General features: G+C 43.9%; 1 protein-coding gene across 2 annotated transcripts; it reads left to right on the top strand.

Annotated features, from left to right (window-relative positions):
- Window positions 1-239: 239 nt before the first annotated feature.
- MORF4L1 (mortality factor 4 like 1) lies at window positions 240-23,343 on the top strand. 2 transcript variants are annotated; one of them, XM_060617480.3, is made up of 13 exons: window positions 240-462; window positions 5,895-5,941; window positions 7,583-7,650; window positions 11,017-11,133; window positions 12,621-12,707; window positions 13,132-13,212; window positions 15,644-15,669; window positions 16,395-16,483; window positions 17,619-17,720; window positions 18,842-18,930; window positions 19,420-19,592; window positions 20,083-20,167; window positions 23,102-23,343. In XM_060617480.3, exons 1-13 carry the CDS (start codon window positions 423-425, stop codon window positions 23,184-23,186), a joined length of 1,089 nt encoding a protein of 362 aa, XP_060473463.1. In that variant the 5' UTR covers window positions 240-422; the 3' UTR covers window positions 23,187-23,343. The 2 variants fall into 2 exon arrangements, with proteins under 2 accessions (XP_060473463.1, XP_060473464.1); XM_060617481.3 differs by lacking the exon at window positions 11,017-11,133 and having other exon boundaries at window positions 245-462.
- Window positions 23,344-24,133: the final 790 nt, after the last annotated feature.

The raw sequence follows: 24,133 nt of genomic DNA on the forward strand, positions 1-24,133 counted from the left end.
GCGACACTGAGGCAGCGCAAGTGGAGGGCGGTGGGCAGGCTCACAAAGAGACCCCAGCCCCCGCGGGAGCCCTGACCAGCGGACCCTTCCCCCGGCCTCCCTCCCCTCCCCCTCCCCCTCCCCCTCCCCCTCCCCGCCCGCGCAGCCTCCCCTCCCCCCTCCCCTCCGAACTACGGCTCCCGGCGTGCCCCGGGGCGGCGCGGGCGCAGCGGCGCGTGCGCGGCGTGCGGCCGTTGGCTGGGGCGGCGGCTGCGCGGTCGCGGCGCGGTGAGGTCTGCGGGCGCTGGCAAATCGGGCCCGGGATGTAGAGCTGGCGGTGCCTGACGGCGCGTCTGACGCGGAGCTGGGTGGGGTAGAGAGTAGGGGGCGGTAGTCGGGGGTGGTGGGAGAAGGAGGAGGCGGCGGCGGCGAATCACTTATAAATGGCGCCGAAACAGGACCCGAAGCCCAAATTCCAGGAGGGTGAGTCCGGGCCCCCGGGGAGAGGCGGCCGGCGGCGCGGGAGCGGCGGGCCCGGCTGGGCGGCGGGGGCTCGGGGGCTCGGGGGCCGGGGGCGACGCGGGCCGCGCCCGCGGGGCTGGCGGGCAGGGCTTTGTGCGGAAGGCGCATTGCGGCGGCGGGCCTCGGCGCGGGCGGGACGGCCGCGGGCGAGGCCGAGGAGCGCCGGGCGCGGCGGGGCCTGGGCGTGCCGGCCGCCCCGGGAGGGAAGCGGGCGCGGGCGGCCGCCCATTGTGGGGAGGCGGCGGGCGCGCCATGGCGGCGGCCGGGCGGTGATGTGGCGTGGGGGAGGGGAGGCGGCGCTCGCGCCGGGGGACCGCGCGGCCCGGGCGGCCCCCGGCCGGCGCCCCAGCCGCCTGCCGCCGAGGGGGCTGCGCCCGGCGGCGCGGCGGGGCCTGGCCGGGCCTCGCGTCTGTGGCGGGAGAGGCGCGCTGCTGCGAAATGGCCGCTGCGAGGTGGCCGCGCCATCATGGCCGCCGGCGCCCGGCGCGGGCCGCGCGCGCAGCGCCCCCTCCCGGCGGCCGCGCGCTTCGGGGCGGGCGGTGCGGGGCGCGCAGCCGGGATCCGGGGCGGGGCGGGGCCGGAGGGGCGCGCGGGGCTTTGTGCCGCCCGCATCCTCCGCCGTGCGGGCGCGCTCCCTGTGCGGAGACCCGGTCCCGGTGCGCCCGCGGACTACCCCCCCCCCCCCCCCTCCGCCCCGAGGCTGAGGGCAGCGACGCTGGACGTGCGGGGACTCGGACGCTGGCTTCCTTTGGCTTATTAATTGGCGCTTTCTTTTCTTCTTTTCTTTTTCTTTTTTTTATTTCTTTTTCTTTTTCTTTTTTCTTTTTTTTTTTGGTGAATACGCCTTGGCTGACGGTAGAACCAGACTTTGTTGGGAGATCTTTAGTGTTTACGGTTAACGCGTCTGTTCGCGTACATCAGAGTGGGGGCTTCACGATAAAGTAAAACAGAAGTAACGTTTCCTAGCCGAGCAGGGACACCTTCACGTACCGTTCATCGCGGTCGGTGGAGCTGCTAGTCACCATAGACGTCCAGACGTCTGCCAAAAACACCTGTCGTTGCGGGGATTTTCAAACTTGTAGACCCCTTACCCCCACCCCAAGCATGCTGTCACTTTCCGGACTATTTAAGAAGTTATCAAGGGTATTTTTTATAAGGACTGGCTCAGTACCTGCTTTCTCCTACTGTGAAAAGTTGCGACTACCTCCTATGGGTTAAGGTTTATGTTTTTTTAATCCAGATGTTTTAGGTCAGGGATTTTTAGTCTAGAAGTTAGTGGGTAGAATATAGGTCTATCTGAAAGGAAGAGGGTTTTTTTTTTGTTGTTTTCTTTTTTGTGTCCAAGTGAGATTTTGTATTTCAATTACGAATCCATCCTCCTCTTAAACCCCCCCCCCCCCCCCGCCCCCTGCACAGTAGTGTTGGCAGTGCAGCGTGGAACATCTATTCAGCTGCTCAGTCAAAATTATGGTAGCTGTTGGATTGGCCAAGAGTTTGCTCCATCAGTTAAGGAGGTCCTGTAACATCAGAACGTGACACTTAAAATGCTTCGATAACCATCTCAGTATAATTGGTTTCCTCTGTAATACCAGTGTTTCAGGTAGTTACAAAAACATTCTGGGAAATGACCCATAGGCTTCGCCGATGGCGCAGAAAGTGCATCCCTGCTGTAGGACATGGAAGGACTATCGCTGAGGTTTGGAACAGTCAAGGGTGGCTTTCTGGAGAAAGTGCTTCAGTTGTGAACTAGAGGGAGGAGGGAGCCAGTAGGCGGATAACCACCCAGGAGAAGCCACGTGCTGCTGTGGTGCTGAATCAGACAGGAGTAGGAACCAAGGTGCCCGTAGAAAGGTTGGAAAGAAAGCTGCTCACCGGAGTGTTGGCCCTTACTTACCATCACTTTCCACATGTGTTTTCTACTCTCGTGTTAACGCTGAATTGCCGGGCCATCTTTAAGAAGTTATTTGGGGGCACGTGGGTGGCTCAGTCGGTGAAGCACCGGACTCGATTTCATTTCGGGTCCTGATCTCATGGCCTTGGGTTTGAGCCCCACGTCAAGCTCCAAGCTCGACATGGCTTGGAGTTCTCTCTGCCCCTCCCCTTTTGCACCCGCTTACTCTCTTTTTTTTTTTTAAATAAACTTTTAAATGTTTTTGTAAGATGTGTTCAGGGAATGCCTTGAAAGGAAAAAGTACTACCCTGTTGGTGGTAACAATTGAATGAAGACACTGCAGAAGAATTGAGCGTATGTGATGGTGGAAATATGAATTATCAGAAAGAGTACTTCTTTCATGATTCCCTTACACTTGGAGGTTTTTCTCATTTAATGCTCAGCATATGTTAGATAAGCGGTTTTTAAGCGTGGTGACTATTTTGTACTGGACTTGATCCTCTCTTTCAAATTCTCTTCCAGCACATGGTAAAGAAAACTGTTTAGGCCCTGTCAGGAATTCACAGGCTGGTGGTAGCTTCTTAGTGTTCCTGGTGAGCATAGACCAGTGGGAGGATGGCGCCTTGGAATCTCAACCTTGAATTTGAGAGCATTGGGTAGAATTACTTTCGTCTAAGGATACTAGAAGCATTAAGAGTGGAGAAAGGCTGCAAAAGCCTGATAACCATGGTTTGCTCTCTTCCCCAATTACCAGTCTTTTTCTGCAGTTTTATTAGGAGAAGTAGGCCATAGGCGTTTGTTATCCTGGTGAGTCAAATGCCTCCAAGCAGGCTGCCATCCGTCAGTGCACTAGTAGCTGCAGTGGAGGTCAGAAGGGCCCCAGTACAGTTGTCTTTGGAGGCGGCCAGGAAGACGGAGGAATAAGGCCCTTTCCATGGTGTCTTTACTTTTTTTTTTTTTTAAATGTTTTTTATTCATTTTTGAGACAGAGAGAGACAGAGCATGAGCAGGGGAGGGGCAGAGAGAGAGAGAGAGACACAGAATCCACAGCAGGCTCCAGGCTCTGAGCTGTCAGCACAGAGCCCGACGCGGGGCTCGAACTCACAGACTGTGAGATCACGACCTGAGCTGAAGCCGGACACTTAACCGACTGAGCCACCCAGGCGCCCCTCCACGGTGTCTTTAAAATGTACCTGAAGAGTGAGGTTAGGAGACACAGGTCCAATCTTTGCTGCTGCTGTTTGTTTGCTACACCTTATTCATGTCCCCAGGGTCTCAGTATTCAGTGGTGGCTCCACTTTGGATGGGCCGTAGCCACTGGAACACACTCCAAAGCTGGTCTAAACCCCCTCCTTCCAGTTCCTGTTTTGGTTAATATTCCCACCAGCCTGGAAGTCAGTTTAAACTTTCTGTTTTTGCTTGGTTGTCCTTAATTTCTCACTGCTTTTGGTTCAGATCTATTTCTTCCCATGGACTGCTGGCACAAGTCTTTGGTTCATTTCCCTATTTCCAGTCTCCATTGAAGCTCTGCACAGGCCCATCTTCTGGCACGTCCTTCAGAGGGGAACCACTGCACGGGAATTACAGAGAACTTTGAGCAGAGTAACATTACCCTGCTCGGGAGGTTCTAATACAGGTCTCTGGTGAAGCTTGAGAATCTGTAGTTTTATTATTTTTTAAATTTATTTATTTATTTTTGAGAGAGAGCCAGCTGGAGAGTGGGGGGAAGGGAGAGGGACAATCCCAAGCAGGCTCTGAGCTGTCGGCGCGGAGCCTGACTCAGGGCTCAGTCTCCCAAAACGTGAGATCATGACTTGCGCCAAGATCAGAGAGTCAACACTTAACTGACTGAGCCACCCAGGCGCCCAAAAAATCTGTAGTTTTAAAAACTCCAAGAGATTCTTGGTCAGATTTGGGCGTTCTTACAGGATGAAGTCCACACTTCATTACATGACATAGGAGGCAGGCACACCATGATCTGTTGAACATTGATTTCTACTTTTACGTGTTTATCTTGTGCTCCAGTGAGAGTGAACTATTTATATTCAAATGGTAAGGAGTGTGATAGTGTCACCTTGTCATGTTTCTGTGCTGCCGTACCCATTGTTTCCTTAGTAGCTCATCACTCCTATTGCATGTGAAGATAAAAACATGAAATCCAGCGAATTGTGCAAAAACTATTTGCTTCCATATCTGTGTCCCCCATTGATCTGATGGTGCTCAAACCGGTACAGGAAAGACTGGGTATAAATATGTTGAAAATGAACGTACGGATTTGCTTTAGTATAACTTTTTTTTTTTTTTTTAAACATTTAGTTTTGAGACAGCATGAGCGGGGAAGGGGCTGAGAGAGGGAGAGAGAATCTCAAAGCAGACTCCCCACTGTTAGCACAGAGCTGGACGCAGGGCTTGAACTCATGAACCATGACTTGAGCTGAAATCAAGAGTCCGACACTTAACCAACTGAACCACCTGGCTGCCCCACAGTTGTCAGTTTTTGAAACTTACAAGCAGCAGTTATTTTTTAAAATAGTGAAAAAATCTTGGGGCGCCTGGGTGGCTCAGTCGGTTAAGTGTCCGACTTCGGCTCAGGTCATGATCTCGCGGTCTGTGAGTTCGAGCCCCGCGTCGGGCTCTGTGCTGACAGCTGAGAGCCTGGAGCCTGTTTCAGATTCTGTGTCTCCCTCTCTCTCTGACCCTCCCCCGTTCATACTCTGTCTCTCTCTCAAAAATAAATAAACGTTAAAAAATAAAATAGTGAAAATCTTATTGCTGTCTAGTTTCTTCAAGGTTGAGCTAGTAGGTTGTTTTCGTAGTTTTAGAGCTAAAAGAGCTAACTGTGGTGGAGTACTTTTGTTACCTCTGGGTCTGATGAAGCCCAAGTAGACTGAAAATAATGTGCAAGAAATTGGTTTCTACTGTAATCAAATGTAATTTTCAGGTACTGTCAGGAATTACCTGCTTGATTTGTCTGATGAGCAGTTGGCTTCCAGGTCATCCTCTAGTCCCTTCCATTTAGTTATTCTTGCAAGTCTGAATGGTAGGTTCAACATAGAGTGTGATTTCCAAAAGTTAGAATTTTATCTGTTTTACTTGCCCAGGAAAAGGTTTGGAACCAGAGATAATAGGTAGAGCATAAGGTCCTCATTTTGGAAATATTTTAAAAATCTTATTTTCAGATGCACATTGAAACACCCAGTCCTTCCAGTAGGTAGTTACTGTAGATTTTATTGGCTTAGTAGGTGGTAGACTATCTGATGATCCAAATAGATTGATAGTCTAATACATTGATTTTTGCTGTTTACATCACATCCTAAGGTGTTTTCTGTTGTAGGGTACTGTTGAAGTTTGATCTGAAGTGTTTTTCTGTACATAGCCTTACTCTTCTGGTTTTGCGAGCAATAACAGTACAGCTGTGATGGTCCTCACGTGCGACTCTTAGATACGAAGATAAATGAAAATTAACTCCTTTTTTTTTTCTTTCTTTTTTTTACTTTCACAGGTGAGCGAGTGCTGTGCTTTCATGGGCCTCTTCTCTACGAAGCAAAGGTATGAAACCTGTTTTCCTTTGACAAGTTAGCTAAAATTATTGGTTAGATGACTTGAGTCGTAAGAGAGTTAGTTGCTTTGTTCCAACATTTGTGATTCATAGAGCCCCTCATGTTCTCTTTCTGGGTGTCTAACTGCTTGCTGAGTGGGCCAGACAAAGCACTGCCACCTTGCCGTTGTCTCAGTGACCTGCGGAAGGCCCAGTGGTTGGAGTATTTGAGGGGAGATAAAAGGTTTGTGGGAGCAAGTTGCATTGTGTTGTTAATGACTTGTGAGGACATCTGGCCAGTCACTTTCATGTGTAAGTAGTTGTTGAGTAAGCACTGAGGGATCTATTACGTTAAGGATAAAACCTGACGGTAAAAATGTGAGGACATTTAACTTCTTTCTGTTGGCTCGTCTGTCAGAGTTTGAATCACGGGGGGCTTCCTTTCCTCTGTCAGTGTCATCCCAATTGTGAAAACTGGTTTTACATTTAGCCAGAGGTAAATGAAATAGTGAATTCCCAAGTAAAAAGTGTTTTTATTTTTAGTATTTTGTTTCTGGTAATTTTTAGCGTAGGTATTTATGGTGTGACTGTTTTTAACAGTGGTTTTAAAAATGGTCTGCATAGCAGTACAGCCTTTAGTTACATGCAATTTCTGCAGCATTCTTGGTGGGTAGTTTATGTGTGTCTGTGAAAATGGTCTTAACAATTTTGAAGTGTGTCTCCAAATAATAACCAGTTTCACTGCTTTTCAGTTGTTTTGAATATATAGATGTGTGTTTTTAAAGTTCTAAAATGGCTGAATTCGGATTCATGGAGAATCCGGTCAGGAACGTCATGTGGACGTACATATGTCCTCGTGATGTAATCCTAATACAGTTTTAAGTAAGTTGTGAGTCCTCTTGATCATTTATATCCCGGAGTGTTCTTTTTGTTGCATCAACTGTGGCACACTCCACTTTTCTCCTCTGACAGCTGAAACTCCAGGGAACAAGTTTTAAATGGTGGTTGGAATAACTTAAATTGTCATGATCCTCTTGGTTGTCTCAGATAAAGACTTTTAATCCGTGACGGAGAGTCATCACTTTCACTTGTCATAGTTAATACCTTTAACGATTTGTTCTAATTTGTTTGGCTGCTTTTAAGAAGAACATAAAATGTTTTTCATCTGTCACTTTGCTGGTTGCTGATATTTTGCAGCAAAACAGTTTGCCTTCCATAAGTTAATGGCGCTTTCTCATAATAGAAAGGCACTGTCTAAATAATTTTCTTTAGCTGAATTTGGTTTTTGAAATAAGTACTAGTTTCTGGCTGGCTAGACTTGGAGAAAGTGCAAAAATGACTTTCATTAGCTGTTCTCAGGGCTACTCCAGCCCATTGAGTTAAGGGTCGGGGGATCTTTTAATACAGTTTTTCAGCTTTGCTGGGCTGACTTCCACAGATTGTGACTCTAAGGCAGCTGCAGGATGGCAGTGTGTGCAAGTAACCCGAGATCCTGGATGATTTTCCGTTTGGCAGTCCTGCTCTCTTGTGCTCGTTTTGGTCCCCAAGGTTTGAGTGGAGTGTCTGAAAGATCGCATACTTGAAAATCATCCGGGTAGTTGTCGCCTTTTTCAAAAACGATTTCTGAGTGAATTTTCTCTTTTTTATTTCAGTGTGTAAAGGTTGCCATAAAGGACAAACAAGTGAAATACTTTATACATTACAGTGGTTGGAATAAAAAGTGAGTATTAGTATTAGATCTTTAAAAGCAATTGTATCTCTTAACAAGGTAGCTTGTGTCGTGTGTGTCACAAACCCATGCTGCTTTCTTTTTTTTTAAATTTTTATTAAAAACATTTTTGTAACATCTTTTAAGTTGGTTTATTTATTTTGAGAAAGAGATGAAGTGCCAGTGGGGGAGGGTCAGAGAAAGGGTGGGTAGAATCCCAAGTAGGCTCTGTGCCGTCAGCACACAGCCTGGTGCGGGGCTCGAACTCATGAACCGTGAGATCGTGACCTGAGCTGAAGTCGGATGCTTAAGCAACTGAGCCATCCAGGTGCCCTGCACACCCATGCCTCTTAATTTTTGGATGGTTTTACTACATATTGAAGCAAGGGTGAAGCATTTATGGTATGATGAAAATAATAGAAATAAGGGTACCCACCATTTCATTTTAAAGTCTTTGGATGATTTCTTGTGTTCTAGTGTAATGTCTAATCGTTAGTCAACCAACTGCTCTTTTTTTTCTGGTTTTGGTTCATTTTAGGACAGCTTGAGTTTTTTTGCCTTAGCACCCACGCAGTTACGTATGTATGTTACTGCAATTAGTTATATTCAGAGCTAGTTGGATTATTCTACTTGGAAAAGGAAAAAGGTTGCCTCATTAGGAAGTAGTGACGAACTTGTATTCTGAATTTTGGTAACATAAATGTTGGCAGAGAGTGATTTCCTGTGGTTCGTTTTTTAGAATATGGTTTAATACAGATACAGAGATTTAATTGCCTACCTAATTAAACTTAATTTTTCACTTTGAAGAGTTAGACTTTTCTTTTAAAGGAGTGGTGTATTGGTCCGTTATGGCGAGTAGACAGTGGTCACAGATTGAACACGTTCTAGAATATCAAGCCAGTGGGGAGCTCTTTTTCAGCGATGGGTCTTTCTTCTTGGGACCCACAGATATGGCACATCTAATAATTTACTCGTTTCTGATGCCTGAAATGGAATATCCTGTAATTTGTACTATGAGAGGTTTTAAATTACTTTCATTAGTGTGTTTTGTCCTTCAAAAATTGCCAGAAAGTAGTTTTTTGGGGGTTGTTTTCTGGCACCTTTGAAGGCTTTGCGTCCCTTGAGCTGTGCTCTGCTACCGAGTTCTCTGTGTGAACAGGCTGTCAGGTTGGAGGATTACTCTGTTGCTGGGAAGGAGCTATTGTCTGTGACTTTTACTGGCCCTGTGACTTTGGTCTTGTTTCATGGGGTCCCTTACCAGGTGATCCGGCCCAGTTTTATTTGTTAGAAGAATTTGTTTTCACAAAATGCCGCTAGCTGAGAAGAAATACCAGACCCTTTTTTTCCATTAGTATAGTTGTAGAAAGGTGGAAATCTAAAATGTGTCAAAGTACGTTCCTGACAACTTGTAATTTTTTCCCATTTAATAATTAAACTACTTCTAATAATGGCGGATAAGATTTTAAACATTGAGAAATTGGGAAAATAATGGAGAAAATTATCGTTTTGGGTTTTTTTGTTTGTTTTGAGAGAGGGACAGCATGAGTGGGGGAGGGGCAGAGAGAGAATCCCAAGTAGGCTCTGCTCTGTCAGCCCAGAGTCTGACTCTGAGAGAGCCTGACCTGAGCTGAAACCAAGAGCTGGATGCTTAAAACTCCCAGGCGCCCCCAAAACTATCCTTTTGTCTTGGAGAAGTAAACTGTGATTTTTAAATGTGGTTTCGGTATTAATGCTAAATTATTTCTAACATCCAGGAGAGTTTACCATATGGCTCCTAGCGTATGTTGTAGTTTCCTATTGAGAAAATGTTTAAGCTCTAGTTCAGTCTTGTAATAGACTTACTTTACATACTGATACTATGTCAACGTTGGTAAGGTTCAGAGTATTACCATGTGATAAGAGTCTCCATTCTCTACAGGTAATAGAATGTCGACTTTATGCATGTTACGTGTAGGAAAGTTAAAGTTCATCCAGGAAATCAAAGAAAAACAAATAGTAAATTCATGGCAGAGGTTTGCCCTCATCCCCATTTAAATAATTGTTTTAGGATTTGTGTTTTAATTCTGTTATGTATAATATTTTGTATAAAATTACATGTAGATGTGTATGGCTTTAAGACTGGATTTTGAGTGGCATTTGTGGCTTATGAGAGATTGAAAGTGCCAAATGATTGTATTTCCTGATTTTATAGCTTTAAAATAATGTTTTTCCCTTTGTTAGAGTTCAGTAACACAGGTAAATGATAGACTGCGTAGATTTTGTTTTGCGCTTTGTAAAGCTAATTTTATATATTCCTTGGAAAAAGAATTTAAAAATGGCACTCAACATTGGAGATATTTCATATCTTCATAGGTGTAAAATTGAGGATATTAATGAACAAAGGTAGATGTGTTTTTTGTAGTTGATTTGGAACATAGATAAATAGACCATAATGTTGGAAAGTTTGATTTTTTTTGTGAGTAGAGAAGCCTCGAAGCCCATTTTGAAATGGGAGCAGTTATTCAGCAGCCCAGCAAGTGTGTTATGTGTGTGTGTTTTGTTTTGTTGTTGTTTTTTTTAGTGCTGTGTAAGCAGTGTCACCGGTCATTGTGATTGTGGGGGTTAGTGACAAGCTACCTTTAGAAAATTCTGAACTTGTTTAATGTTTGTGACCTATAAAAATTTCTGAGTGTTTGGCTTTCAGTTACTATCCTAGTAGTGATGTTCCTCAGAACAAAAAATGTCATTTAATTTTCCTGTGGTTCGGCAAGGGTTTTAGCTTCTGACACATAAAGGAAACAAGGATTGATTTGGTCTTTACTTTTTCATTAAAATTTTTTTTTTTTTTTTTTTTTTTTTTTTTTTTTTTTTAAGTAAACCCTGTGCCTACCATGGGGCTCAGACTCACAAACCTGAGATCAGGAGTCGCATGCTTTACCTTCTGAGCCTGCCAGGGGCCCCTTGATTTGGTTTTTAGATCAAAGTTATTTTAGATGCATTTTTTATCAGAGGGGGAAGGGATTTGCCGGGAACCACAATGGAGTTAGGTGGTAAATAAAAATTTTCCAGCTCTGCCTAATTCTGAGAGAGTTGGAATAGATAGAAGTAGATGTATAAGTAAAAATCAGATTCTCGTTTTGAAAATGGTTTGTAAGATTCTCTTAGAAAGTCATACAACAAAAGCCCAATCTGCAAATTGGAATTTTTAAAACTTTAGTTAAGTACATACTTTTTTCAAACGCACAGTAGATAACATAATTTCTAAATTTTCAAAAACCTTACCGGAACTCGTTGACACAGACATTTAAATATTCCATCGGTAAATAAATCTTAATAAAGCTTAAGCTAAATTCTGCACCTAGTTACTGAGATTACTTTGTACTATGCTGTCTGTATCAGAAGTGCTGTGAGGCCCAGGCGCTCTGAAAAAACTTTGAAGACACGTGAGGATATTGTAGCCCTTTTTCCTGTTCCTGAAGGAGCTCCCTCAGTACACCACCCCCTCCTGACCTCTAGGTAAATGCATGTTTTAAAGTTTTCTCTAGGAAATCATGTTGAGGATTGCTTTTTAATTATTTATTCTTCTTTTGGTTATCTTATGTAAGAGGTCAGAGGTGGGAAATCATTTGCTTTGGATACATCTATTTGTGTCACTAAAGGAGCTCCCTCAGCAGGAGAAAAGAAGCACTTTGCATGAATAGTTAAGCATTCCCTAAAAAATACCTTGTTTTTGTTTTCCCCTTTGGAAAAAAACACATCAGAAATCTTTTTTTGTGGTTAAAAAGTTTTTTTTAGTATTTATTTTTGAGAGAGCGAGAGAGCACACACACGCGCAAGCGGGGAAGGGGCGGGTGGTGGGGGGACAGAGGATCAGAAGCAGGCTTTGCATGGACAGCAGTGAGCCTGATGTGAGGCTCGAACTCAACAACCGCAAGACCGTGACCTGAGCCGACGTGGGACACTCAAGTGAGCCCCCCAGGTGCCCCGACACTCGGACATCTTGAAGGAAGGAGCTTTTCTAATTGCCAGAATGCTTATTTAAAGAGTGGTCGGTTCTTCCTTTTGATGTTTAGGAAGCCATCTCTGGTTCTGTGCGTTCATGAGTGAGTGAAGGTTGAGGATGATGTAGTCTGATAAACCATTGTAATCATTTGATTTACAGTATTTGCTGAGTTGGTGTGGATGATATTTGTGATAGACCTGGTAGATTTCTGACAGACCTTGAGTGCTTTTTCTGGTTCGGACTCTGAACTGTTTTACATGTATTATTTCTCATAACGATACTGTAAGGGTAGGCACCGTTATCTCCCATTTTATAGGTGATGAAAGTGAGGCACAGCTAGTTCTGTAACTTTGCTGTTACATAGTTAGCTAACTAGCTGATCAATTTTCCTTCTTTAAGATGGCAGCTTCTTGTGGACTCCCATGCTTCATTTTTTTTTTGGAAGTTAAAATTCTTAAGATCTCTTTATTCTGTAAGGATAATTACTTAAGGACTCTTTTTTTTTTTTTCTCTTTAGAGAGAGAGGGCGCAGGGCACAAGTGAGCCAGGGGCAGAGAGAAGGATCAGAAAGAGAAGCGGGGCTCACCCAAAGTGGGATTCGAGGTCACCTGAAGCGGGGCTCGAGCTCATGAACTGTGAGATCAAGACCTGAGCAGAAGTCAGATGCTTAGGGACTGAGCCACCCAGGCGTCTCTGCTTAGGGACCCTTAATGTTAAGTGCCATACTGTACTCATTTTAAGAAAGGATTTGAATAATCTGTTTTTGGAATCTGGCAGTTAAGGTTTAGGGTGCTGCTTTTGAGGATATAGTTTCTTTCTCTTACAGCACAGATTTTCACTGGATTTTCATTTCAGTTGAGAACGAATTTGTAGTCCCAATTAATTAAATCTCAGAGAAATCCAGAGTCTTGCCTCTTGGATCTCTACAAGTAATTGGAGGCAGGGTCTGAATAGTAGTAAAAATGTCTTTGAATGATAATTGAACTTTTGTCTTTTACAGTTGGGATGAATGGGTTCCAGAAAGCAGAGTACTCAAGTACGTGGACACCAATCTGCAGAAACAGCGAGAACTTCAAAAAGCCAATCAGTAAGTTTGTTTTGGCAACATGAGTAGGAAGAGAAATGTCTGTACATTAGTTCTGGGAAGTGGAATGAACAGTAGAAATCCTGTGGCCTGCCTGCCAAAAAAAATGATTCTTGGTACCTGTCAGCTGCCGTGTTGTGGCTTTGACTTCAATCACAGAAGCCTTTCCTAGAAAAAAGGAAGGAGTAGCAGACCAGTCATTTCTAGTCTGTCCATAGAGTTAGGTAGGAAGCAGCAGGATGTTGGAAATTTCTGTAGTTGGAAATGCACTGTGATCTTGTTGGCTCCCGGACTCTGGGAGTTCTACTTGGGAAGGGCACAGGGATCTCAGTTTGAATATAAATTTCAAAATGGGATCAAGCTGGCACAATTATTTTTCCATGTAAGTACTCATTTGATGACAACTTCATTGGAATTCTCTTTGAAGGGAGCAGTATGCAGAGGGGAAGATGAGAGGCGCTGCCCCAGGGAAGAAGACCGCCGGCCTGCAGCAGAAAAGTGTTGAAGTGTAAGCAGACCTGTTTTAATTTGGCGTATCGTTATGGAAGTGATCGTTCTAGAAGTGAGCTTCAAGCTCCATATACCCATTGTCCTGCATTAGAGTTCATTGAAAATGGAACCTGGAACATTTCAACTTGAAAAATGCCAATGAGCACTCCTTTCTTAAGCGTTCAGTTGTTTGAAAATACATAATAATTACATATCCCTTAATTTCCCTTAGCAGGTTTTCTACCCTCCTCCCCGTTTGTTTTATGGTGAAATATACATAACATAAAGTTTACCTCTAACTCATTTTTAGGTGTATAATTCAGCAGCATTGAATACACTCACAACCCTTTTTTTTTTTTTTTTTTTTTTAAGGAAGAGTCTATTAAAGAATTGCTTTATTAATACAAAACGTACAAACTATTAGGTGCTAAGAAATTCAGATATCTAAGTCATAGCAAAACAGGTGGCAATTCAACATCCAGGGTCGACAGAACGCTTGGAGACTGCCACAGATTAGACTCCCATGGTTGAGAGGGCATCTTCAGAGGTGAAGGGGGGCCCAGGTGTAACAGCTTTTCAAGTTCCCTCTCCTCATCAAGGATCATGAGAGGCACTCCATTCAAGGGGAGGTGTGCAATCTGGTGCTCTGCAAGCAGGTCAAAACTCTCAAAATCTAAAGGATCGAAGGGAAGGAATTTTTCTATTTCAGGATAGGTGTCATCCGAGGCTGGAACAGTGCTTTTTGCTTTAACAGTCTTCTCAGTTACCTTTTTGGCAGAGAACGGCTTGGAGAAAGGACTGCAGACAACACCAGCAGTTTAGTATGTGAAATCTGTTGCATAGGTTGAGAGATTAGCTTGCTTATTAACATAAGCAAGAAGGTTGAAACAAGAATGTCAGAGTCTGTTGTTGGGATTCATTCAAGTATAGTTTATAGATGTTAAGAGTTAGGGTTAGTTGTCCGTGTTTTTTCGTTGTTTTTATGGTAGAATGAGTGGGTCAGGAATGTTTGTGTAAAAGCTCTTGGTCGCTCTTGGTCTTCACATGTTCGTTTGTTCTTTTTTTTTTTTTTAATGCTTATTTTTGAGAGAGACAGAGTGCGAACAGGGGAGGGGCAGAGAGAGAGGGAGACACAGAATCTGAAGCAGGCTCTGGGCTCCCAGCTGTCAGCACAGAGCCGGATGCAGGGCTCAAACTCATGAACGGTGAGATCATGGCCTGAGCCGAAGTCGGACGCTTTACCGACTGAGCCACCCAGGCGCCCCGGTCCTCACATGTTCTTGACATCAATTAAGTAAAAGTTCATAGTTTAGTCTGACCCAGAAATACTGTTCAGACTGAACACAGATACTTGTGTTCCAGAAGTTAAACTTAGAGAAACAGGAAAAAACCTGTACTTTCAGATAGATGGCCAGCTTTTTGTATTTGTAACGGAACATAAGTTAATTTGAGTTGTAAAATGAACCTTCTCTAAATTAGATGAGTACAGTTAATAACTTATAAATACTTAAAAAAAATTTTTTTTTTTAATGTTTATTTTATTTTAGAGAGAGACAGAGCACGAGTAGGGGAGGGGCAGAGAGAGAGGGAGACACAGAACCTGAAGCAGGAAGCAGGCTCCAGGCTCCGAGCGGTCAGCACAGAGCCGGACGCAGGGCTCAAACTCCTGAACTGCGAGGTCATGACCTGAGCCAAAGTCGGTTGCTTAACCAACTGAGCCACCCAGGTGCCCCTATAAATACTTTCTAAAGCTGTAGGAGGGTCAGCATACTCCAGTGTTACAGTTGGGTCTCACCAGATAGAGTCCATAATCTTGGGCTTTTTGCAAACCATTTCCTTGCATTCTGTAAGTAGTTGTATGTGGAATTAAAATGAGTAGTTTACTGTTTGCCGGTTGGTAAATAAACGAGAGAAGTTGCTATTGGAGATGATGACTAAGAGGAAGGAGACATTGGTTTCAGAAGAAAAGAGCTTATCAGGTGTCAAAAAGGAAGGACTATGTACTAGGGAGAAATAGGGTGGAACATTGTGGGCCAGTGAGGGTGGAACATACACATTTACCAGTTCGCTGAACATACACATTCACCAGTTTACTGAAGTAACGGCGAATGTTGACTTTTGGAACTTGGATTTTGTGGAACGAGTAGGGTAACATAAACTACAGTATGGTTATAACTTACATGCCGTGAGCTTATAAATTAAGAGTATAATCCTAGAAGTCTCCCGATGTGGTTTTGGTTTATTTTTCTGTTATATGGAGGGAGGTGTGAATTTAGCCAACTGTCACTGAAAATTCTTAATGTCTGAGCAGGGAAACTATATTTACAGCCTGATCTTCCCATCCAAGGCAGTGTTTCTCTATGAACTTAACCCTGGTAAAAGGGAACGTATGGGGGCGGGTGTACTAGCAGTAATCACATGTTTTTCTTTTTTTTTCCTTCTCCTTTTAGGAAAACCAAAAAGAACAAACAGAAAAGTAAGAATATTAACTTGGTTAAAAATAATTATTTTACCTTCATAACATTTACATTTTGAAATCAGTGTTAAGCTTTAAGAGTTACAAAGTTTTGAGAGTAAGCTTATCATGTTTGGTGATCTCAAAGATGAGTCACAACAGTGTACATAGTTAGGTACATAGTAGTAGAGAGCCAACTTTGAGAATTCTTTTTACAATGGAAAAACCTTGTAAGCATTTATTATTTTCATGTTCTTTAGTCTTAGTCATTGGGAAGATAGTATTTTTTAATAAATGTAAGATAATGTTGCTAAATGTTACTTATTTATTTATTTATTTATTTATTTTTTTTTTTTTGATGTTTATTTTTGAGAGAGACAGAATGCGAGTGGGTATGGGGCAGGGAGAGAGGGTGGCACAGAATCTGAAGCAGGCTGCGGGCTCCGAGCTGTCAGCACAGAGCCTGACGCGGGGCTCGAACTCACGAGCTGTGAGATCATGGCCTGACCCAAAGTCGGACGCTCAACTGACTGAGCCACCCAGGCGCCCCACTAAATGTTACTTAATGCTAAATGATAGAAAAATTTATAAAAGTTGTATTTTTGGTAGGACTACGATTCTTTAGATTCAGGTAACACCTGTGTAATGGAAAAATAAGAAAGAGGGTTTATCGGGAAACTATTTTCCTTAAGAGTGTCTCCTGTATTAAGCCAAGAACCTCCTGTCCTTGTCCTGCATGTGTCTAGCACCTGGAAATGGAGATGGTGGCAGTACCAGCGAGACACCTCAGCCTCCTCGCAAGAAAAGGGCCCGAGTGGATCCTACCGTTGAGAATGTGAGTTTTTAACATTACGAATAGCATGTTAGTGTTTCTAGTCTGTGCAATAAAATAATCAGAACTTCAGTCTTGAAAACATTGTTAACATGGTTAACTACTGCGATGAAAACATTCCTCTTTTTTGGATTAAGGATTTTTTTTTTATACATCTTCTGTTTTACATGTAGCTCTGCATGTGTCCCTGCTGTGTATGTCCTCCCCAGCTCATCATCAAATATTCGTCTGTAAGCTCTATGTTCACGTACAGGACTAAATATTTCATTGGTATTCGACTGTATAGACTTAGGAGTTCACGTTAAATGGTTTAGTATGTCCCAAGATGATTTAATAAACCCATAACAAATGCCACAGAAGCTTTATCTAGCCTGCATATATGTGTGTGTGAATATGAGTTTAGAATTCTTAAGTGATAAAATGTCTTGTTTGTGATTTCCAAAATTAGGAATTTGGAAGTGTGGTTTTAATTTTCAACTGACAGTTATATTTCTGAAGCTGAGGTTAGGAAGCAATGGTATACTCCTAAAGAGTATATGTTTTGAAAATAGGCAACTTCAGGCAGTTATTGAAGATTTCATTAGAAGTCAGGACACTTAATTTTATGTATAAAGAAGTAACTTTAATCTGTATGGGATAGTCCTTGGCTATTAAGAGAAGCTTCTTTTCTCCCAGCAGCTTAGCTGTAGGGATTTTTCATTTACGATTTTTGAAATGCCAACTCTGGCAGTCCATTTGAGTACTTGAACTAATTCAGGGGAGCCTGGGTGGGCTCAGTTGGTTGAGCGTCCAACTCTTGATTTCAGCTCAGGTCATGATCCCAGCCCAGGGTTGTGGGATCAAGGCCCAAGCTGGGCTTCAGATTAGGCTCCAAGCTGACAGTGCAGAGGCCGCCCTGCTTGGGATTCCCTTCCTCCCTCTGCCTCCCTCCCTCCCTCCCTCCCTCCCTCCCTTGTTCCCTTCCTCTTCTCCTGCCCCTTCTGTGTGCACTTACTCGCTCTCTCTGTAAAATTAAAAAATAAAAACAACATATACGTATGTACTTGGTGCCTCTAAATATTGAGAAAAACCCTGAATTTTGGTGTTGCTATTGTGCGAGAAAAGACAGATTTTTAATGCCCTTCCCTTTTCTGTTCAGGAGGAAACATTCATGAACAGAGTTGAAGTGAAAGTAAAGATTCCTGAAGAATTAAAACCGTGGCTTGTTGATGATTGGGACTTAATTACCCGGCAAAAACAGGTACCTTGAAAGCTACACAGATTGTAACCTGTAGGGTATGTTCTTGCTGATGTGGAAACAGATTTTAAGGAAAAAATTGTATAGACTTGGCTCTTGAAGGGGTGTGATTGATGAATATTATTTTAATTCAGAGACTGAATAGTTTGATCATCAGAAGGCATGTCTTGGAAAGGATAGAAGAAATCCGTGAGTTTTTAGCGAGAATAGGTGGCAATAACTCGGTTTTGGAGCTTTCTAGGATAGGAAGCCCTGAAAACTGGTAAAGATGAAGTAGCACGTAGTTTCTGTTCTGTCACTGAAAATGGGGTGTCCTCACGTGGTGCTGCTGCTGCTGGGCTGTAGGAAGCACACAGTTCTCTGCCAAGTATTTATGGCCTCCCAGACAACCTGAGTGTTCTGGCCGAGACGTGTGGTTACTAGCGGAAAGGAAATCGGGGCTTTGTGAGGTACGTGTGTGACATTGCAAGAGTGCGGTCCTAGACCTCAAGTGGAGAACTTTATAGGACAGATGCACCAAGTACTTAGAATGAGCAGCGTGGGCGGGAGTGGGGGTGTGAAGATTTGGGGATAAGGAGACTTACGAGACCTCCATCATGTACAAGTGTGGACTCCCTTTGGTTCTTGATTCGGTTCTGGAGCTGAACTACTGTGTTCAAACCTTGGCTTTACCACTTAGAGTTTGGACAAGTTACTCGGCCTCGGTAGGTCTCTGCCTCACACTGAAGATGTGAGCACGACCTCAGAGTTCACGTATGCTTCAAGCGGGGTGTGGCACATGGTACACACAGGGTACATAATGACGGTGTCTTGGAGGTACATTTCTGCGTGGTGCATTCCCTCCGTAGTGAATGGTGTGTGTGTGTGTGTGTGTGTGTCCGACAGATGCCAGTCTTTAGAGCTGTGGTGTCCAGTACGGCAGCTGCTGGTCACATTTGGCCCCTTCCTTGAAATTAATAAAAATTTTTAGTTCCTTAGCCACATTACCCATGTTTTAAGTGCTGGAGAGTGCCATTTCCTGTTTTGTAATACTGTTAGGTGGTCTTTTATTGCCTTAAGACTTTTCCGTTGTAATTTTCCTGTAAAAAGAACACTAGTATTCAGGTGTATTTTTTTTTCCACAGCTGTTTTATCTTCCTGCCAAGAAGAACGTGGATTCCATTCTAGAGGATTATGCAAATTACAAGAAATCTCGAGGAAACACAGATAATAAGTAAGAATATACAAATCTTTCAAGTGCATAGAAAGACATTAAGTATTCTTCTTTCCAAATCTTAATCTTTTGAAATGTCCACTTCCTCTAAATGCCATCAGAAACTAGCAAAATAGAATTTCATTGGTTTGACCTGGAGTTTGGTTGGCAAACTTTTTCCTTAAAGGGTAGATGGTAAACATTTAGGTAAAAGTGAAGCTATTAGGTGTTAAGTGCATAATATAACCATTTAAAATACAGTTGTTTGAAAATGTAAAAGCCATTCTCAGCCTGAAGGCCGTGGTTTACTTAGCACCGGTTTGTTTTTGGAATTGATTTCTCTTGTGCTTTTGTTTAAATCTCTTGTTTAAAAAAACCTGTCGGGTAAAAATTCATCGTCATTAGTTCAGCCTTCGACTCCGGTCCCTTGCTCCTGTATGGGTCGAATCAATCCCCGTTTCTCAGTTGTCCGTGACCTGCTTCGCAAGTACACGTCTCTGTGTTTGTCAGGGAGTACGCCGTGAACGAGGTGGTGGCCGGCATAAAGGAGTACTTCAACGTGATGCTGGGGACTCAGCTGCTCTACAAATTTGAGAGGCCGCAGTACGCGGAGATTCTCGCAGACCACCCGGACGCGCCCATGTCCCAGGTGTACGGGGCGCCACATCTACTGAGATTGTTCGGTAATGTGCCATTGAGGAAAAAACTTTTTTCTTTGGGTTTTTGGTAGTTTTGTCTTTCCTAATGAATCTGAAGTGGTTACAGAAAATAACATTCTAAAATACTCCATTTCAATTTGAGCTTTTTATTGAAAATGTTATCTAAATCTGTTTGAAAGTTAGCATCTCTGAGATCATGTATTTTAAAAGAATCTGTGATGCGGGCGCCTGGGGGGCTCAGTCGGTTGAGCGTCCGACTTCGGCTCAAGTCCTGATCTCGCGGTTCGTGGGTCTGGGCCCCGCGTCGGGCTCTGTGCTGACAGCTCGGAGCCTGGAACCTGCTTCCGATTCTGTGTCTCCCTCTCTCTCTCTGCCCCTCCCCTACTCGTACTCTGTCTCTCAAAATAAATGTTAAAAAAAAATTTAAAGGTATCTGTGATGATTGTGTTAGGTCACGTAATGCCCGTGGTGCCCCCTTGGATGTAATTTTGACTACATTATTTTATCTCCACAGTACGAATTGGAGCCATGTTGGCCTATACTCCTCTGGACGAGAAGAGTCTTGCATTGTTGCTGAATTATCTTCATGATTTCCTAAAGTAAGTGTAACAGTATGCCTGAAATTGGAAACATGAATTAGTACAGTGCCCCGAAACTGGCTCTGACCTGTCAGCACTGTGGATCGTAGCACGTGGGAAGACACGAGTAAACGGGACAGAGCGGTACAGGAGTGAGTAGAGATGTCCGTGGGACACGAGTGCGATGTGGGCCACCGCGCATGGTGGAGCAGCGCCTTGGAGCTGTTGGGGAAAGACAGGGACCACTGGCTAGTGCTCTGGAAGGAAACCATCAGATCCACACTTTCTGTCAGGCAGTGAAATTCTAGATGAATCACAAGTTTAAGTCTAACATTGAAACTATTAAGATCAAGAAGAGTGGTAATATTTTTGTTATTTTTATAGTGAGAAAAGTCTTTGTAAATAGTAAAATCGGGGTTTGGCTGGCTCAGTCGGTTAAGTGTCTGACGCTTGATCTCAGCTCAGGTCATGATCCCAGGGTCATCCAGGGTTGGGAGTTGGAGCCCCGCGTCATTGGGCTCTGTGCTGACAGTGTGGAGCCTGCTTGAGATTCTCGCTCTCACTCTCTCCCCCACTTCCCAACTTTTGCACACCCATGTCCTCTGTCTCTCTCAAAAGAAATAAACTTTAACAAAACAAAACAAATATTAAACTCTATGTAGGAGGGGCACCTGGGTGGCTCAGTTGGTTGAGCATCCGACTTCGGCTCAGGTCATGAGCTCATAGTTCATGAGTTTGAACCCTGCGTCGGGCTCTGTGCTGACAGCCTGGAGCCTGCTTCGGATTCTGTGTCTCCCTCTCTCTCTGTTCCTCCCCTGCTCACACTCTGTCTGTCTCTCAAGGATAAATAAAGATTTTTTAAAAATTTCTTTTAACTCAATATAGGAAATAATTTATGTAAAAAGTTAAAATTCTGTGATAAAGTAGTAATACACGAAGAAGAATTTTTAATAAAGATCATCAGACCGGTGAAAAGTAGGACATTGGGATTTCACAGAACTGGCAATAGGGGGGCTGTCAGAAATGCGTTCGGTGTCCGACGATCCAAATAGCTGTGTCTCGGTGGCTACGATTGAACGTACTGAGGAAAAGGGCCGTCCTGGTTTCTTCACCTTTTTAGAGGGCATTTTGGCAGTGCCTGTTGAAAGTTCAAGTGGGAACTTAGCTGGTAGAAATGCTTAAGTGCACAAAGATTTCCAAATACGTGAGGCTTTAAAATGTATGTGTGTAACAAAAATTTTTAAGTGTTTGCTTATTTTGAGAGCACGTGAGCAGTGGAGGGGCAGAGAGAGAGGGGGAGAGAGAATCCCAAGCGGGCTCCGGACTGCAGGTGCGGAACCCGATGAAGGGGTCAAAGCCAGGAACCATGACATCATGCGTGACCTGAGCTGAGATCAAGAGTCAGACGCTTAACTGACTGAGCCACCCAGGCGCCCCTAGACTCTGTGTGTATAATAATGAAGAATTCTAAATAGCCAAGCTGCTGTTGAAGGCATGTCGGTCCGATCAGGGAAGATTCCCATGTCGTGTCCACTTACGAAAATCAAGTTGCTCTGAAGAGTATTTGTGTGGTACGATTCTCGTTCATGGAGAAACATCCTTAGTGTTTGGAAAAGACCTAGAAAAGTGTGGATCATACCAAAAAGTGGGTTATTTCTTGGGCATAGTTTTGGGAGGGAAGGTCATGTGTTTCTGTATTTGAATTTTCTTAAAATGATACCATGTATTTTATAATTCTAAAACCGCAGCACATGCTTGCAAATCTATAGTCCTTGCTCTACTAGTGAGACGTAGAGTCCTCTCTTTGCCTCGGTTTCTTTGTGAAATAAACGTACTGTTTACTTCATACTTCATTTCAGGTCCCTTTGGTTTTTATGGTGTTCATTTCAAATTTAAACTCGAAAGTGTCGCTTTCTGAATCTGTATTTTTTTTTTTTTTTTCCAACCTTTTTTATTTATTTTTGGGACAGAGAGAGACAGAGCATGAACGGGGGAGGGGCAGAGAGAGAGGGAGACACAGAAGCGGAAACAGGCTCCAGGCTCTGAGCCATCAGCCCAGAGCCCGACGCGGGGCTCGAACTCACGGACCGCGAGATCGTGACCTGGCTGAAGTCGGACGCTTAACCGACTGCGCCACCCAGGCGCCCCTGAATCTGTATTTAATGTAATGAATTTCAAAGAGCTAGGGAAAACATCTAGACGTTCTTTTTTCTTTCAATGTTTATTTTTGGAGGGGGTAGGGTGGAGGAGGGGCCGGGGGGCGGGGGACACAATCTGAAGCAACTCCAGGCTCTGAGCTGTCCTCACAGAGCCCAACGTAGGGCTCGAACTCACGAACTGTGAGATCATGATCTGAGCAGAAGTCAGACACTTAACCCACTGAGCCACCCAGGCGCCCCTAGATGTTGTTTTAGGATACATTTGTGGGGCGCCTGGGTGGCTCAGTGGGTTAAGCATCTGACTCTTGATTTTAGCTCAGGTCGTGATCTCCCGATTCAGGAGTTCGAGCGCCACATCAGGCTTTGTGCTGACAGCACGGAGACTGCTTGGGATTCTCTCTGTCTCTGTCTCTGTCTCTGTCTCTGTCTCCGTCTCTGTCTCCCTTTCCCCCCACCCCCACCCCCCCTCCCCTACGCTCACTTCTCACTTTCAATAAATAAACTTAAAAAAAAAAAAGGATACAACATTTGTTTTGAGAAGATAGTCCAAGCTGTCAAGTTGGTATTCTGAAGACAGCCAGCTATTCCTGTTTTGAAATGGGAGAGCAACTCTGGACCTTTATGCATTGTTGTTTGGTCCATAACCCTGACTGAGTTGTAACTCTGGTTTCACTGTGAGGTTGCCATGATTTTAGTATATTTTAAGAGAAATTGTTTTGTGCAGCTCTGTGCCTTGATTTGGATCAAGGTGTACGATTCTTTTTCGTCTCCGTAATGAATAATGTTTTATTTTTAGATACCTGGCAAAGAATTCTGCAACCTTGTTTAGTGCCAGCGATTATGAAGTCGCCCCGCCTGAGTACCATCGGAAAGCTGTGTGAGGCGAGGCGCTGACGCTGTTTGGATTTCTGTAAACACGGTTTTGTTTAGTCCTCCTCTTGTACAAATGATGTACTTTGCAAATGTTAGTGTATAACAGAATTGATGTTTGTTTTCTGTTTGATCTTAAACAGAGAAAATAAAAGGGGTTATAGCTCCTTTTTTCTTTTCTTTTTTTTTTCATTTCAAAGTCGCTACCAGTGTATTCAGTGATGGACGACGAGAGACATACTGTAGAGTGTTTTATTGCCTAGTCGACAAAGCTGCTTTTGAATGCTGGTGGTTCTATCCCTTTGACACTCCGCACTTTTATAATATGTGTTAATGCTGTATGACAAACTGCTCTGATTCCTAGTGCCAAAGGTTCGATTCAGTGTATATACCTGAACACGCTCATCCGTCTGTGCTCCTTTTTTTATGGTGCTTAAAGTAAAGAGCCCATCCTACAGGCCGTCCATGCTGTTCCTTAGGCATCGTCCCTTTGCTCCGATTGTTGAAGAATGGTGGCTTGTTTCATGGTTTTGTATTTGTGTCTAATGCACGTGTTAACATGATAGACGCAATGCGTTGTGTAGCTACAGTTTTCTGGAAAAGCCAATCTTTTAGGAATTGTTTTTCAGATCTTCAATAAATTTTTTCTTTAAATTTCAAAGAGCAATGTGCTTGTGTGGGTGCATTTTGAGACCTCTGTACTGTGTATCCCTTTTCACGTCTAGGCAGTGGTACTTCAGGGAGCAGGGAGGTGTTGGATTTTCTCGTTTGGCCTTTTATGGAAGGAGGTGGTTGGCTGCAGCATCTCCCTCTCATCCACGGAAGCTTTGGCAATTTGCTCTCGAGTTCTCGCTGAGGAGTTAGAGAGCCACAGGACCGTTTCTCTGCTTTTCGTAGACTCTTGTTAATCTTGAGCAGTAAGGGAAGTTTTACAACTGTGACATCTTGCTTTCTCCTT

The sequence above is a fragment of the Panthera onca genome, chromosome B3 (assembly GCF_046562875.1).
Source record: "Panthera onca isolate mPanOnc1 chromosome B3, mPanOnc1 haplotype 2, whole genome shotgun sequence".
NCBI classification, from domain to species: Eukaryota; Metazoa; Chordata; class Mammalia; order Carnivora; family Felidae; genus Panthera; species Panthera onca.